This window comes from Oncorhynchus keta, chromosome 21 (genome assembly GCF_023373465.1).
Source record: "Oncorhynchus keta strain PuntledgeMale-10-30-2019 chromosome 21, Oket_V2, whole genome shotgun sequence".
Classification (NCBI taxonomy): Eukaryota; Metazoa; Chordata; class Actinopteri; order Salmoniformes; family Salmonidae; genus Oncorhynchus; species Oncorhynchus keta.
In genome coordinates, this window is record NC_068441.1 from 53,683,400 (window position 1) to 53,699,901 (window position 16,502).

The following is a 16,502-nucleotide window of genomic DNA, read 5'->3' on the forward strand; positions in this document are numbered from 1 at the left end:
AGCCAAAGGATATGTCATTTAGCTACATACAGCTGTTGAACACGGGGAGAAGTGCGTTTACATTTGATTTGTTTTACCCGTGATACACTTACCCCAAATACACCTCGCTTCCTTATTCAGATCATGTGATCTGTCGTTGCCGCAATGCACTATGGTACGTGCACAATGTTGTTGCTATGTAGCCGTTCGCTAACCCAAATATACCAGTTAGCCGTTAGCTAACGAGATGGTTAGCTGTTAGTTAGCCGTTCGCTAACCCAAATACACAAATTAGCCGTTAGCCGTTCAGTTGCTACATTTGTCTCTTTCTGTTGATTGTTGTGTAGTAAATTCGGACTCAATCTTTTTACTGGCTACGACTTGTCAGTCAGTGTACGTTGCTTTGCGGGGGGGTCAATGTCGACTTGGTAAATCTTAACGTTAGCGAATTTAGCTAGCTGTCTGTGCTAAAAAAAACTAGCTAACTGTAAAAAAAAAAAAAAATTACATTCCAGTTGTAAATTATGGCGCAAGTACCATGGAGTAAAAAACGAAAAACCAAAACATGAACATGAAACCGCAAACAATGAGACAAGAAAAAACGGACAGAAACTTGTAGGCTCCACTCCTCATCTCGGCGTTACTACTCTGCTGCCCGGATGAGCCAATAAAACTATCAGTGTTTGTTTTTTTTGCTAGTTAGCAATAATGCCGAGTTAATAACAACCCAACTGTCTAACTAATTAATGAACAAACAAAAAAGCACCAGGATGTAAGTTGACGGATAGTCCTTCAAACAGGCCAAAAAGAAGAAGGGGACATGGGCGCATGTGTCTTCTGTGGGGAAAAGCATGCTCTAGAAGGCATGTCAAATGAGGATTTTCGTGTTGAGCCACATTCCATGCACTCAACTTCATTGGTTATTTAATTGGTTGAGTTAAACCAACCAGGCTAGGCTGGTACTGCACCAGGCAGTTTTTCCATGCAACACCAACCCAACTTGCCACAGCCCACTTTAGCTTCTAATCGTGTCCCAATGATCCTCATCAATAGAGTATTCACTTCACTGTGACATGTAAAAAAAAATAAACTAGCTGTATTCCATTGGGTCCAGCTACAATGTAGATGCATCAGTAGTTCTGCGTCCAATTTCATGCCACCACTTATGTGCATAGATGGACGAGGGCCAATGGACATCAGTAGGGGCCCCTGACCTGTCTCTAGCTTATTGTCCCTAACCCTTGTTTACGGTTGTGAACAGTGGATAGGTGTAGTCGTGGAGCTTCCACCAAATAGCCAACACCTTACAGATCAGCTCACCGTGAAGGGTTAGGAAGTGAATTGGGACAGTTTGTGAGTCATGTGTTTTGGTTCCACCGGAGAGGAATAGCTGATTGCAATACACTAGAAAATCGTTGTAAATGTCTGGATGTTTGTCAGTATAGCCTTCGGAGGTAATTCTCTGTAGTCCAGCTACTCACATACTTGGCCATATTTGGTCTTTTTAATCCCCAATAAATGTATTTACCCAGATTATTCAGGCCAAAGTGAAAATAACAATAATTATGGTGATTTTGCATGACCTCAACTCAGAATGTGGCCAACACATTATTAATAGATATTGACATTTTGTCTACATAGAGAATGAGCTATGAGTAAATGTATTTAGTAAATGTTAAAAAGCTTCTTTTTTTTTAATTGTAGAATGTAAACATATCATGTTGCTGTGTTTACCACAGTGTGAGCACTGAGTTACAGCAGGAAGGTTTTAGTCTACACTGGCGCCCCCTCAAATCAAGACAAATCACTGAAACACTTTGAGATGTATGTCTTTTTGAATAAATATTTTTGATACGGGAAGTACAGTATAACAGTTGCATAGGCTACTCATCCATAACAAACCACCCCAGTTCAGACACTTTTATTGGAAATTACAGACACGAATGACTAAAATAAAAAGTCAGACAAGACTCCATGAAGACTGGAATGCATAGTTTGTTGAGTGAGAAGGATGATGTTTGGGTTTGACACAGAAATATTTAGGCCTAAAATAAATAAGCATTATATTTACAAAACTATACACAGTTAAAGGTACCAAAATTGAAGTTACTCAAAACATGCAAGCACACCGAAGTTTAAAGCAACATCGATAACATAACTTAAAGGGCTACCTGCCAATCAAGACACTGTTCAGAAAACCTTTCATCACAAATGAATGTGTAAAATCTTTTTGAACACCCTTTTGAAATTCTCATTGCAGAGGGGGTATATGAACGGGTTCAAGGTAGAGTTTATATACCCAAGCCATATCGTGAACATATGTAGGTCGTGATGTACACAGGTTTGGCAGAAAGCCATGACCATAAAGACTATGAAGTATGGGATCCAGCACATCATGAACCCAGCTATAATACAGCCCAGCTGCTTGGCCGCTTTGTGCTCCTTATGGACCTGAAGGCTCTGCATACGCTGCCTGGACTGGGCACAGAACTTCTGCCAGGTCTGCTTTAGGGTCACAGCGTTGGCTGCAGCGTCTGGGTTAGCGCCATCATCGGTCTCCGAGTCTTCCTGTGGCCATGGTGACGGGGGTGAATTATGGGGCCATGGTGACGGGGGTGAATTCAGAGACTGGGTGAAATCGTTGTACAACATGGTGGTGTATCTCTGCACGTCAGCTATCTGGGTTATCTCGTAAACGCCAGCCGCAGAGTTTAGCGGCGTGGCTGTGTCGCTCACGGATACGTACAGTCCCTGCACGTTGTTGTCGTCGGTGAAGCGGAGAGGTAACGTTGACAGGTTCAAAGGGGTCTCTGAGTCCGAATTATTCTCCTGAAAAGACGAAGAGCCGCTCTTTCTTTTGCCCTTTACAGTCTTCCTCAGACGTTTTGTCATTCTGAGCAGGGAATGACTGGAGTGAGCGTCTTTCTCAGACTTGGGTTCCCTGGATGCGTTGGTTTCAGCCGTATCTGTTGAGTTGTACAGCTGGTCTAAAGTGTACTGATCAAAGTCACAGTCGTTTCCCTTATTGTCCTCGTTAGAAGACCCGCAGGGTCTATTTCCTGTTTGGACTTTGTGTCCGATACGGTTTCCCGCCGTAGAGTCTGTAGGATTGATCATCTTTTCCCTCTCTCTGAAGTGTTTCCTCACAGCCATGTAGATGCGTGAGTAGAAACACAGCATCAACAGAGACGGAAGGTGGAAGTTAAACACGGAAGTTAAAACCTTAAACCACGTAACAAACCGGAAATCGGTGTCACACTTATTTTCCATTTCCGGTTTAAGATCGACAGTAGCAAACGACCTCCACCCTAGAATAGGAATAATCCACATCGTAGACAACAACCAGGCCCCTGAGATCATAACGCTAGCTCTCCTTCTGGTTCGGTACTTCAGGTACCTCAGCGGCTCGTGAACGGACCGATACCGATCCAGACATAGTACAAACAGACTAAAGATGGAGGCTGTGCTGGCTACGTAATCCATAATGAGCCAGAACTGACAGACGGCCCTCCCCAGCCTCCACTCGTCCTCCAGCAGATACACCAGGTTGAGGGGCATGACGGTGGCCCCGACGATGAGATCCGCCACGGAGAGGCTGACGATGTAGAGGTTGCCCACCGTGTGGAGGGTCCGCTCCTTCTTCACAGCGTAGAGTACCAGGATGTTCATGACGACGGTGAGCAGGGACAGGAAGCCCAGGAAGACACCTAGGGTAGATAGGATAGATTTGTTTTATTTCACCTTTATTTAACCAGGTCAGTTGAGAACAAGTTCTCATTTACAACTGCGACCTGGACAAGATAAAGCAAAGCAGTGCGACACAAACAACAACACAGAGTTACACATGGAGTAAAACAAAACATACAGTCAATAACACAATAGGAAAAAGTCTATATACAAGTGTGCGCAAATGGCGTGAGGAGGTAAGGCAATAAATAGGCCAATAGTAGCGAAGTAATTACAATTTAGCTAATTAACACTGGAGTGATAGATGAGCATAGAGATACTTCATTGTCTATAGCTTAGAACCAAATGGTGCCTTTCTCAACACACACACACACACACACACACCTAGTAGGGTATTGTGGAAGCTGTAGTGATGCTCGACGGGTATGGTTGAGTTGGATGGTGACTGTTGGGTCTCATGGTATGGTTCTCTCGAGATACTGTGGAAGAAAATAACAACACTCCCATTGCTCCCAATGCAATACGCTTAATACACGAATGGTGTTGACAGCCAAGACAACAAACACTGCAGAAACCATTAAGAACACCTGCTCTATCCATGACAGACTGACCAGGTCGAAAACTATGATCCCTTACTGATGTCACCTGTTAAATCCACTTCAAATCAGTGTAGATGAAGGGGAGGAGACCTGGTTAAAGGGGAGGAGACCTGGTTAAAGGGGAGGAGACCTGGTTAAAGGGGAGGAGACCTGGTTAAAGGGGAGGAGACATGGTTAAAGAAGGATTTTTAAGCCTTGAGACAATTGAGACATGGATTGTGTATGTTTGCCATTCAGAGGGTGAATGGGCAAGACAACAGATTTATGTGCCTTTGAACGGGGTATTAGAAGCAGGTGCCAGGAGCACCAGTTTGTGTCAAGAACTGCAACGCTGCTGGGGTTTTTCATGCTCAACGGTTTCCCGTGTGTATCAAGAATGGCCCACAGTGGAAGGCATTTTACAGTCAACATGGACCAGCATCCCTGTGGAACGCTTGACAACTTGTAGAGTCCATGTATGGGTGAGAGGTGTCCTTAATGTTTTGTAGAATTTCATTAGACACACAAAGTGGTGGCTGCACTACCTGTCTGTGGTGAAGACATCAGGCGTAGACTGAATAGAATCCATCATGGTGCTCGTCTCTAGATGACTTCTTTATCTGAGTATTCTTTTTGTGAAGAACCGGTGATCTGTAGGATGTGCATGTCACCCCTCCTCCTCTTCATCCTCTCTTGATCCCTTCACATGATGTCAGAAGTGTTGGAAACATCAGGAGTAATCACAGCAATCTGTATCCATGTATCCTCCCTGAGTCAATACCCCCCATCAGCCAGTAGTGTATCCTCCCTGAGTCAATACCCTCATCAGCCAGTAGTGTATCCTCCCTGAGTCAATACCCCCATCAGCCAGTACTGTATCCTCCCTGAGTCAATACCCCCAGCCAGTGCTGTATCCTCCCTGAGTCAATACCCCCATCAGCCAGTAGTGTATCCTCCCTGAGTCAATACCCCCATCAGCCAGTACTGTATCCTCCCTGAGTCAATACCCCCATCAGCCAGTACTGTATCCTCCCTGAGTCAATACCCCCATCAGCCAGTGCTGTATCCTCCCTGAGTCAATACCCCCATCAGCCAGTAGTGTATCCTCCCTGAGTCAATACCCCCATCAGCCAGTACAGTATCCTCCCTGAGTCAATACCCCCATCAGCCAGTGCTGTATCCTCCCTGAGTCAATACCTCCATCAGCCAGTACAGTATCCTCCCTGAGTCAATATCCCCATCAGCCAGTACAGTATCCTCCCTGAGTCAATACCCCCATCAGCCAGTACTGTATCCTCCCTGAGTCAATACCCCCATCAGCCAGTAGTGTATCCTCCCTGAGTCAATACCCCCAGCAGCCAGTGCTGTATCCTCCCTGAGTCAATACCCCCAGCAGCCAGTACTGTATCCTCCCTGAGTCAATACCCCCATCAGCCAGTACTGTATCCTCCCTGAGTCAATACCCCCAGCAGCCAGTGCTGTATCCTCCCTGAGTCAATACCCCCAGCAGCCAGTGCTGTATCCTCTCTGAGTCAATACCCCCAGCAGCCAGTGCTGTACCTACAAGGTCAAAATAAATAACAGATTATTAACTTAATAAATCTCTCAAGGTCAGACACTGCCTGTTTGCCAAATGGCACCCCATTCCCTAGATAGACCTGGTCAAAAGCAGTGCACTACATAGGAAATAGGTTGCAATTTAGGATGCAACCAGCAACAGGTTTTATAGAAATCCTGGTTGGAGAATTCCATATTCCCTTCTTATTACCCTCTGATTCCGAGAATCTTGCAACCAGGAAGCAACCCTAGCTCCAACCAGGAAGCAACTCTAGCTCCAACCAGGAAGCAACCCTAGCTCCAACCAGGAAGCAACCCTAGCTCCAACCAGGAAGCAACCCTAGCTCCAACCAGGAAGCAACTCTAGCACCAACAAGGAAGCAACCCTAGCTCCAACCAGGAAGCAACCCTATCACCAACCAGGAAGCAACCCTATCTCCAACCAGGAAGCAACCCTAGCTCCAACCAGGAAGCAACCCTAGCTCCAACCAGGAAGCAACCCTAGCTCCAACCAGGAAGCAACTCTAGCACCAACAAGGAAGCAACCCTAGCTCCAACCAGGAAGCAACCCTATCACCAACCAGGAAGCAACCCTAGCTCCAACCAGGAAGCAACCCTATCACCAACCAGGAAGCAACCCTAGCTCCAACCAGGAAGCAACCCTATCTCCAACCAGGAAGCAACCCTAGCTCCAACCAGGAAGCAACCCTAGCTCCAACCAGGAAGCAACTCTAGCACCAACAAGGAAGCAACCCTATCTCCAACCAGGAAGCAACCCTAGCTCCAACCAGGAAGCAACCCCAGCTCCAACCAGGAAGCAACCCTAGCTCCAACCAGGAAGCAACCCTATCTCCAACCAGGAAGCAACCCTAGCTCCAACCAGGAAGCAACCCCAGCTCCAACCAGGAAGCAACCCTAGCTCCAACCAGGAAGCAACCCTATCTCCAACCAGGAAGAAACCCTAGCTCTAACCAGGAAGCAACTCTAGCACCAACAAGGAAGCAACCCTAGCTCCAACCAGGAAGCAACCCTAGCTCCAACCAGGAAGCAACCCTAGCACCAACAAGGAAGCAACCCTAGCTCCAACCAGGAAGCAACTCTAGCACCAACAAGGAAGCAACCCTATCACCAACCAGGAAGCAACCCTAGCCCCAACATGACCTCTCACTGAACCTTATAATACAGGGTTTGATTCGAACCAGGGACTGTAGCAACACCTCTTGCACTGAGATGCAGTGCCTTAGACCGCTGCGCCACTTGGGAGCCACACAGCAAGCAACTCAAGGTTACTGAAAAGTTGTTAAATAGGCTACCTGAAGATGAGAGACCTTCATAACCATCTGGTAAGAAAACAAAAGGCTACTTGTTTGTGTTGAGAACCTTCTTCACCTGTGTGTGTTTACACAGAGATTCCAACATGTATACATGGAAACCAGCCATGAAGTAAATATTTCGTTTTCGGGGGGTTTTCTAACATCGTATCGTCAATACTTTACCAACCTTAACCCAACACCTAGCGACCACATCAAGAGGTTCGGATCTGGGTTTGAGTCCAGGTCAGGCAACCCCCCCAAATTTGCTACAATAGTTGGTGGTTTTCTGACCAAAAGAGCACAACAACATTCTGTTGCTCAGTAGCCTAATTATTTAGTAGCAATTACCCAGATAGCACATTTGGGTCCTTGGAACTTGTGGGAACGTACGTTTTTGGCTTCCGATTGGTTCTGGGAACAAAGCATACGTTTATTGACCTGTAAAACTGAATGTTTTGTTAAAATGTTCTGAGAATGGAAGTGAAAATTTTGCCTGTTATGGGAACAATAATTTAGGTTCCAGGGGAGTTCTGAGATCATTTTACTGTGGTTCCAGGGGAGTTCTGAGATCATTTTACTGTGGTTCCAGGGGAGTTCTGAGAACATTTTACTGTGGTTCCAGGGGGGTTCTGAGATCATTTTACTGTGGTTCCAGGGAGGTTCTGAGAACCTTTTACTATGGTTCCAGGGAGGTTCTGAGAACATTTTACTGTGTTTCCAGGGGGGTTCTGAGAACGTTTTACTGTGGTTCCAGGGGGGTTCTGAGAACGTTTTACTATGGTTCCAGGGAGGTTCTGAGAACGTTTTACTATGGTTCCAGGGAGGTTCTGGGAACGTTTTACTGTGGTTCCAGGTAGGTTCTGAGAACGTTTTAATATGGTTCTAGGGAGGTTCTGAGAACGTTTTACTATGGTTCCAGGGGGGTTCTGGGAACGTTTTACTATGGTTCCAGGGAGGTGCTGAGAACGTTTTACTATGGCTCCAGGGGGGTTCTGGGAACGTTTTACTATGGTTCCAGGGAGGTTCTGGGAACGTTTTACTATGGCTCCAGGGAGGTTCTGAGAACGTTTTACTGTGGTTCCCCGAAAGTTTCCCTGGAGGTTTTATTAACATTCTGATTTTAATATCACTGCTAGGTTAGGTGAAATATAGGACACGTAGAAATGTATTTGTTTTGGCATTAATCATGCATACACATGTATTTTTTGTTGTGGCACAGCGTCAGTGAGATTTAAACCTATGATCTTCGATTCTCTAGTCATGGAATTTGTCCACTGCGCCACTAAGATGGAGCTAGAATTACATGTATTTTTTGCTTTTGTTTTACAAAGCTGTTAATTTTAGTCTATTCAAACGGACCCCATTTCAAAGGAAAGAAACTCTCAATAAGATTGAGATCAGGTGTGGGCAATTAGCGGTTGTGGCCAACACACCTGAACACAGACGTGTTGATGCTGAAAAAAATAAAATAATAATAAAATAAAACGTTTTCTTGAACATTACTAACGTTTTCTGAACGTACTGAGAATATTATTTTAAATAGAACCACGAGGGAACCTGGTGGAATCATTATGCCGAAGTATTGAAATTCCCACAGGAGAACGTTGTTTCTTAACGTTCTCTGAACGTTTTGAGAACAATCTCAATGTCATACCAGTTGGAGAACATTCCTAGAACCATGAACACGTTTTTTGGGGGGGGGGAAACTTAACCCTGTTTGACCTTATGGGAAACGTTCTGTTAGAGTAATGAAATGCCAAGAAAGTAACGTTATTTTGTAAAGTTCCTTAAACATATGCTGAGAAATGTACCAAAGCCAAGCAACTATTCTGCACCGTTCCCAGAACGTTGTGGGAAGGTTGTATGCAAAACAACCATAGGACAACCACTCGCTCACCAAGCTCTAGGAAACATATTGTTCTCAGAATGTGTGTTAGCTGGGTATAATATGATTTTTTTTTTAAACCATGAAATAAAATTGTATTCGATCATTCTCATGATAGTAGCCTGTATCCCAAGCAATTACATGTTGTGAATTTTCATGATTTATTTCCAGGAATCCCAAACTGTTCAAATGCCGCCTGTGGAATACACAAAAGAGCAGCACGATCCACGGACAGGTATCGCAAACTTTGAACTTTTTCTTTCATTTTGTATTACTTTCATGTTGAGAGTCTTGTTTTATGTTAAATATGCATACATTACCAGCAATAACTATATATATATATTTTGTAAAACATGTTTAAATCATGTTTTACTCACCTCAAAGTTGGAAAATCTTGAATAAAATGTGAAACCTTTAGATTTGTAAAATAGGACGGTTGACGCGTGTTCCCAGCAGCGGCAGGCAGTGTGAGAACATTGCCCGTTGCGGACGGACGCACGCAGTCACCCACCCACCTTCTTTATCTCGACTCGGAGAACAGCGCGCATTCAAGGTCTACACTCTAATTACGTTTTATTACATTATTGCATCAGCGACTGTTTACGAAGAGGATTATACAGTATAATCACAGCCTTAGATGATTCTGTTGAGATATCCTCTTCGTCAACAGTCGCTGACAGAACAATGTAACATTCTGTAAACACGTTAGGTCCATGTTATAATATCTCTTGGACCGTACAGCTGGACACCAGTCCATAGTCTACCGCTGGGTTTAGCAGGACCAGAACTAACTTCATAATCTGGAATCTACAGAGGATCAGGAGGATCACTGTAGTATACTGTATCTCACTGTATTATACTGTATCTCACTGTATTATACTGTATCTTCAACAGAGGCCAACCCCCCCCCCCACACACACACACTGGAAAAAAATGTAAAATATCAGAGCCATTCTTTCAAACTATGTTTCTCAACTGCTTTCCACCGTGTGTCAATAACTAATAAATGCCACCAGTGTCTATACATTTTACACGTGGGTCATTTAGCAGATGCTCTTATCCAGAGAGATACTGTATCTCACTGTAGTATACTGTATCTCACTGTAGTATTCTGTATCTCACTGTATTATACTGTATCTCACTGTAGTATTCTGTATCTCACTGTATCTCACTGTATCTCACTGTATCTCACTGTATTATACTGTATCTCACTGTATTGTACTGTATCTCACTGTATTGTACTGTATCTCACTGTATCTCACTGTATTATACTGTATCTCACTGTATTGTACTGTATCTCACTGTATTGTACTGTATCTCACTGTATTGTACTGTATCTCACTGTATCTCACTGTAGTGTACTGTATCTCACTGTATTGTACTGTATCTCACTGTATTATACTGTATCTCACTGTAGTATACTGTATCTCACTGTATCTCATTGTATTATATTGTATCTCACTGTATTATACTGTATCTCACTGTATTATACTGTATCTCACTGTATTATACTGTATCTTAAACAGAGGCCAACACCCCCCACCCCCTCTCATTGGAAAAAAAATGTAAAATATCAGAGCCATTCTTTCAAACTATGTTTCTCAACTGCTTTCCACCTTGTGTCAATAACTAATAAATGCCACCAGTGTCTATACATTTTACACGTGGGTCATTTGGCAGATGTTCTTATCTAGAGAGACTTACAGTTAGTGAGTCATTTAGCAGATGCTCTTATCCAGAGAGACTTACAGTCAGTGAGTCGTTTAGCAGACGCTCTTATCCAGAGAGACATACAGTTAGTGAGTCATTTTGTCACACCCTGACCTTAGTATTCTTTGTTTTCCTTGTTATTTTGGTTAGGTCAGGGTGTGACATGGGTGATGTATGCATTTTGTCTTGTCTAGGGGTTTTGTATGTTTATGGGGCTGTCTCCTTTCTAGGTATTTAGTATGTCTATGGTTGTCTAGATTGGTTCTAAATCAGAGGCAGCTGTCTGTCGTTGTCTCTGATTGGGAACCATATTTAGGCAGCCATGTTCTTTGGGTATTTTTGTGGGTGTTTGTTTCCTGTGTCAGTGCCACACGGGACTGTTTCGTTGCCAGTTCACTTTATTATTTTGTATTTGTGTTCATGTTCAGTTTTTCTTATTAAAAACCATGGACGCCTACCACGCTGCGTATTGGTCCGATCCCATCTCTTCAGACGAAGAGGAGGAAATCTGCGGTGACACATTCAGCAGACTTTTATCCAGAGAGACTTACAGTTAGTGAGTCATTTAGCAGATGCTCTTATCCAGAGAGACTTACAGTCAGTGAGACATTTAGCAGATGCTCTTATCCAGAGAGACTTACAGTTAGTGAGTCATTTAGCAGATGCTCTTATCCAGAGAGACTTACAGTTAGTGAGTCATTTAGCAGACTCTCTTATCCAGAGAGACTTACAGTCAGTGAGTCATTTAGCAGATGCTCTTATCCAGAGAGACTTACAGTTAGTGAGTCATTTAGCAGATGCTCTTATCCAGAGAGACTTACAGTTAGTGAGTCATTTAGCAGATGCTCTTATCCAGTACAGTCAGTGAGTCATTTAGCAGATGCTCTTATCCAGAGAGACTTACAGTTAGTGAGTCATTTAGCAGATGCTCTTATCCAGAGAGACTTACAGTCAGTGAGTCATTTAGCAGATGCTCTTATCCAGAGAGACTTACAGTCAGTGAGTCATTTAGCAGATGCTCTTATCCAGAGAGACTTACAGTCAGTGAGTCATTTACAGACTCTCTTATCTAGAGAGACTTACAGTCAGTGAGACAGATGCTCTTATCCAGAGAGACTTACAGTCAGTGAGACATTTAGCAGACGCTCTTATCCAGAGAGACTTACAGTCAGTGAGTCGTTTAGCAGACGCTCTTATCCAGAGAGACTTACAGTCAGTGAGTCGTTTAGCAGACGCTCTTATCCAGAGAGACTTACAGTCAGTGAGTCATTTAGCAGATGCTCTTATCCAGAGAGACTTACAGTCAGTGAGACATTTAGCAGACGCTCTTATCCAGAGAGACTTACAGTCAGTGAGTCATTTAGCAGATGCTCTTTCCAGAGAGACTTACAGTTAGTGAGTCATTTAGCAGATGCTCTTATCCAGAGAGACTTACAGTCAGTGAGACATTTAGCAGATGCTCTTATCTCCCCATCGTTTGAATGTTTCTGGTATTTTTGCAAACGACATAAGTGATCACTGTGCTGTTGCCTGTGTGAGAGATGGTCAAATTCCTAAGAAATTTCCATGTGTTATTAGGAAAAGAAACTGGAAGCGGTTTGACATTCAAGGTTTTTTACATGATGTATCTAGTATTGAATGGAATGAATCCCCGATGATGAATGAGCCTTTTCTTACTTCCACAACACATTCCAGGATGCAATAGGCCCCTTTAAATAAATTCAGAATTAAGGGCAGAGAGAACCATTGGTTTACTAAGAAACTTACAAAAATCATAAGGCAACAAAATGCTAGGTAATATAATAATAATAATATATGCCATTTAGCTGACGCTTTCATCCAAAGCGACTTACAGTCATGTGTGCATACATTCTACGTATGGGTGGTCCCGGGAATCGAACCCACTACCCTGGCGTTACAAGCGCCATGCTCTACCAACTGAGCCACAGAAGGACCACAGGTGGGCTAAAGCAAGAGGGACTGTCTTTTAAAAACCTTTATTTAACGAGGCAAGTCAGTTAAGAACAAATTCTTATTTACAGTGACGGCCTGCCGGGGGAACAGTGGGTTAACTGCCTGTTCAGGGGCAGAACGACAGATGTGTACCTCGTCAGGGTTTGAGCTTTGCAACCTTCCGGTTACTAGTCCAACACTCTAACCACTAGGCTTCCCTGCCGCCCCAGGGAGTTTGGAGGTTAGAGTTTGGCAGATGTTTGGAAGGATTTTAAACATCTTCGAAATATGGGTGTGGCTATGATCCGTAAATTGAAAGCAGACCACTACCTGAAATCTACTTTAAATAATACATCCAAGGGTTTGGAGTGCAAAAAAAAAGATACACAGCTTCCTAAACAATTGTTGGTCGACACACAGATTGTAACTGAGAGAACCTCCATTCTGAAAGCCTTGAACCAGCATTTTTTAGATGCAGTTAGTTTGAAAAGGTCGAAGGTATAATTGAGCCCCCTATACATTTACCAGACACCCCTGTGCTCTCCTTCACCAGGTTCTCCTCTTCATCCTTCTCTGTTTCAGAAGTGTCTAAAGCCCTGAAAGAAATCGATTAAAAAAACATCCCCTGGCCCTGATGAACTAGACCCCCGCCTCCTACACCGAGCTGCAGACATCATTGCTCCCCCTTATCATGTATTTTTAACCTCACGCTTGATGTTCAGGAAATCCCCAAGTTATGGAAATCTGCTTTTGCACGGCCTCTCCTGAAAGGTGGAGATCCTTCGCTACTTGACAACTATCGACCCATATCAAAATTGTCTGTACTGTTAAAGGTACTGGAGTCCTTAGTTAGTAGGCAGCTAAAGACCTACTTCCAAGAAAACAACATCTTAGATGGAATGCAATCAGGTTTTCGGTCTGGCCACAGCACTGTTTCAGCAACATTGAAGGATTTAAATGACGTCCACTTTGCTCTTGATAAGAAGTTACATTGTGTGTCTGTTTTTATTGATTTGTCAAAGGCTTTTGACACCGTGGACCGTGCTGTGTTAGTGCAAAGGCTTTTGACACCGTGGACCGTGCTGTGTTAGTGCAAAGGCTTTTGACACCGTGGACCGTGCTGTGTTAGTGCAAAGGTTAAAATGTTGTGGAATTACTGGACAAATCTGTTGATGAATTAAAGCTGATTCTAAATCGGGGTAAAACAAAATGCACGGTATTTTCAAATGCCAGGCATGTTACAAATCATGTCATTGCTACATTGGCTGGACATACTATAGAACAAGTTAAATTGTACAATATTTGGGTGTGTGGGTTGATGATGAGCTGAGCTTCACTGTGCATGTAGAGAACTTGATAAGGAAGCTCAAGCTGAGAATAGGATTTTATTACCGGCATCAGGCTTGTTTTTCTCTGGAGGCCAGGAAGGAGCTGGTACGATGTACATTACTGTCGGTTTTAGATTGTAGTGATGTTATATATATATATGCAGGCCTCAGCCACGACCCTGAGAGCACTTGATTCAGTGTATCATGCAGGCCTCAGCCACGACCCTGAGAGCACTTGATTCAGTCTATCATGCAGCCCACAGCCACGACCCTGAGAGCACTTGATTCAGTCTATCATGCAGCCCACAGCCACGACCCTGAGAGCACTTGATTCAGTCTATCATGCAGCCCACAGCCACGACCCTGAGAGCACTTGATTCAGTCTATCATGCAGCCCACAGCCACGACCCTGAGAGCACTTGATTCAGTGTATCATGCAGGCCTCAGCCACGACCCTGAGAGCACTTGATTCTGTGTATCTTGCAGCCCTCAGGTTCATTACCAATCAGAAACGTCTAACACATCATTGTGATCTCTACAGGGCTGTTGGCTGGTCGTCATTGACCTCGCGTCGGCTTAAACACTGGTAGACACTGATTTATAAGACCTTATTGGGTAAAATGCCATTTTATCTCTTTTCTTTTTTAGTCAGGTCAGTAAATAAATATCAATTACAGTCCCATTCTGATATGCTTCTAACAGTACCAAGAATTAGAACAGGTCACGGTAGAAATAGTGTTAGTTATTCAGCTCCGTGGTCCTGGAATTCTCTCCTGAACATTTTAAAATGTGATGATCTAGTTTCGTTGGTGGAGATTAAACACTTGATTAATGTATATATCATAGAAGAGTGTAATTGTTTTTAGGCCCGCTGGACCCTAATATTTAGTAGCCTCCTAACCTACCCTTTAATGGACCCTAATATTTAGTGCCCTTCTAACCTACCCTTTAATGGACCCTAATATTTAGTGCCCTCCTAACCTACCCTTTAATGGACCCTAATATTTAGTAGCCTCCTAACCTACCCTTTAATGGACCCTCATATTTAGTGCCCTCCTAACCTACCCTTTAATGGACCCTCCTAACCTACCCTTTAATGGACCCTCATATTTAGCCTCCTAACCTACCCTTTAATGGACCCTCATATTTAGTGCCCTCCTAACCTACCCTTTAATGGACCCTCCTAACCTACCCTTTAATGGACCCTAATATTTAGTGCCCTCCTAACCTACCCTTTAATGGACCCTAATATTTAGTGCCCTCCTAACCTACCCTTTAATGGACCCTAATATTTAGTGCACTCCTAACCTACCCTTTAATGGACCCAAATATTTTGTAGCCTCCTAACCTACCCTTTAATGGACCCTCATATTTAATGCCCTCCTAACCTACCCTTTAATGGACCCTCCTAACCTACCCTTTAATGGACCCTAATATTTAGTGCCCTCCTAACCTACCCTTTAATGGACCCTAATATTTAGTGCCCTCCTAACCTACCCTTTAATGGACCCTAATATTTAGTAGCCTCCTAACCTACCCTTTAATGGACCCTCATATTTAGTGCCCTCCTAACCTACCCTTTAATGGACCCTAATATTTAGTGCCCTCCTAACCTACCCTTTAATGGACCCTAATATTTAGTGCCCTCCTAACCTACCCTTTAATGGACCCTAATATTTAGTGCCCTCCTAGGTTACCTTTTAATTTTCCAGTCCAGGGAGATTCAACTCTGACCCTATGAGGTCCGGAGTACTAATGGATTTCTGTTCTACTTGATCATTAATTGTTCCCACCTGGTGTCCCAGCTATAAATGGAACTGGGTTTGAGGTACAATGTGTGTATTTACAAATACAGTGCAATGTGTGTATTTACAAATACAGTACAATGTGTGTATTTACAAATACAGTACAATGTGTGTATTTACAAGTACAGTACAATGTGTGTATTTACAAGTACAGTACAATGTTAGTATTTATAATAAGAGTACAAGGTTTGTATTTACAAATGCTGTACAATATTTGTTCTTGGCGCTGCCAACTATTCTTGCTGGCCTTGATGTTAATGCCAGTTTACACCTGTTCTTGACTGAGAGGTGCCCAAAACCAGGAGTGTGTCCCAATTGGCACCCTATTCCCTACAAAGTGCACTCCTTCAGACCAGGACTCATAGTGGTCCACTATAGGTACTAGGGTTCCATTTGATATGCAACCCCCATGTAATGTTAAATCTGATAACAAACACTCCCAATCAGTCATCTGTAATTCAACGTAATCTCATTGTTTGTTGATATGCATGATAAGTGAATGGGGGACAGAACTGCAGATATTTCAGTCTTCTCAGTTTGTGGTCAGTTGACTGTATTAAAAGATCAGTGGTGCCACCTGCTGGTAAATCTGTTCCACTGCACCCAGATACGTTAGGGTTCCGTCCCAAATTGCAGTGTGTGCTATTCCCTATTAAGTGCACAACTTTTGGCCCATAGGGCTCTGGTCTAAAGAGTCAATTCAAGAA

At 43.4% G+C, this 16,502-nt stretch overlaps 2 protein-coding genes across 6 annotated transcripts in view; both read right to left on the reverse strand.

Annotated features, from left to right (window-relative positions):
• The window catches only part of atg7 (ATG7 autophagy related 7 homolog (S. cerevisiae)), a 112,328-nt gene extending 111,459 nt beyond the window's left edge, over positions 1-869 (reverse strand). For both annotated transcript variants that reach the window (XM_052474234.1, XM_052474235.1), the window contains exon 1: positions 93-869. The gene's annotated coding sequence lies outside the window, so the exon portion shown is untranslated. The remainder of the gene's footprint in view (positions 1-92) is intronic.
• A 1,015-nt stretch (positions 870-1,884) lies between these two features.
• On the reverse strand, positions 1,885-9,524 carry hrh1 (histamine receptor H1). Of its 4 annotated transcripts, none has more exons than XM_052474236.1 (4): positions 9,377-9,524; positions 4,790-4,944; positions 4,051-4,145; positions 1,885-3,686 (listed from the first exon to the last, which is right to left on the reverse strand). In XM_052474236.1, exons 2-4 carry the CDS (start codon positions 4,834-4,836, stop codon positions 2,185-2,187), a joined length of 1,644 nt encoding a protein of 547 aa, XP_052330196.1. In that variant the 5' UTR covers positions 4,837-4,944; positions 9,377-9,524; the 3' UTR covers positions 1,885-2,184. The 4 variants fall into 4 exon arrangements, with proteins under 4 accessions (XP_052330196.1, XP_052330198.1, XP_052330197.1 ...); XM_052474238.1 differs by lacking the exon at positions 9,377-9,524 and adding an exon at positions 5,556-6,422 and having other exon boundaries at positions 4,790-5,441; XM_052474237.1 differs by lacking the exon at positions 9,377-9,524 and adding an exon at positions 5,518-6,422 and having other exon boundaries at positions 4,790-5,441.
• Between the last annotated feature and the right edge of the window lie 6,978 nt (positions 9,525-16,502).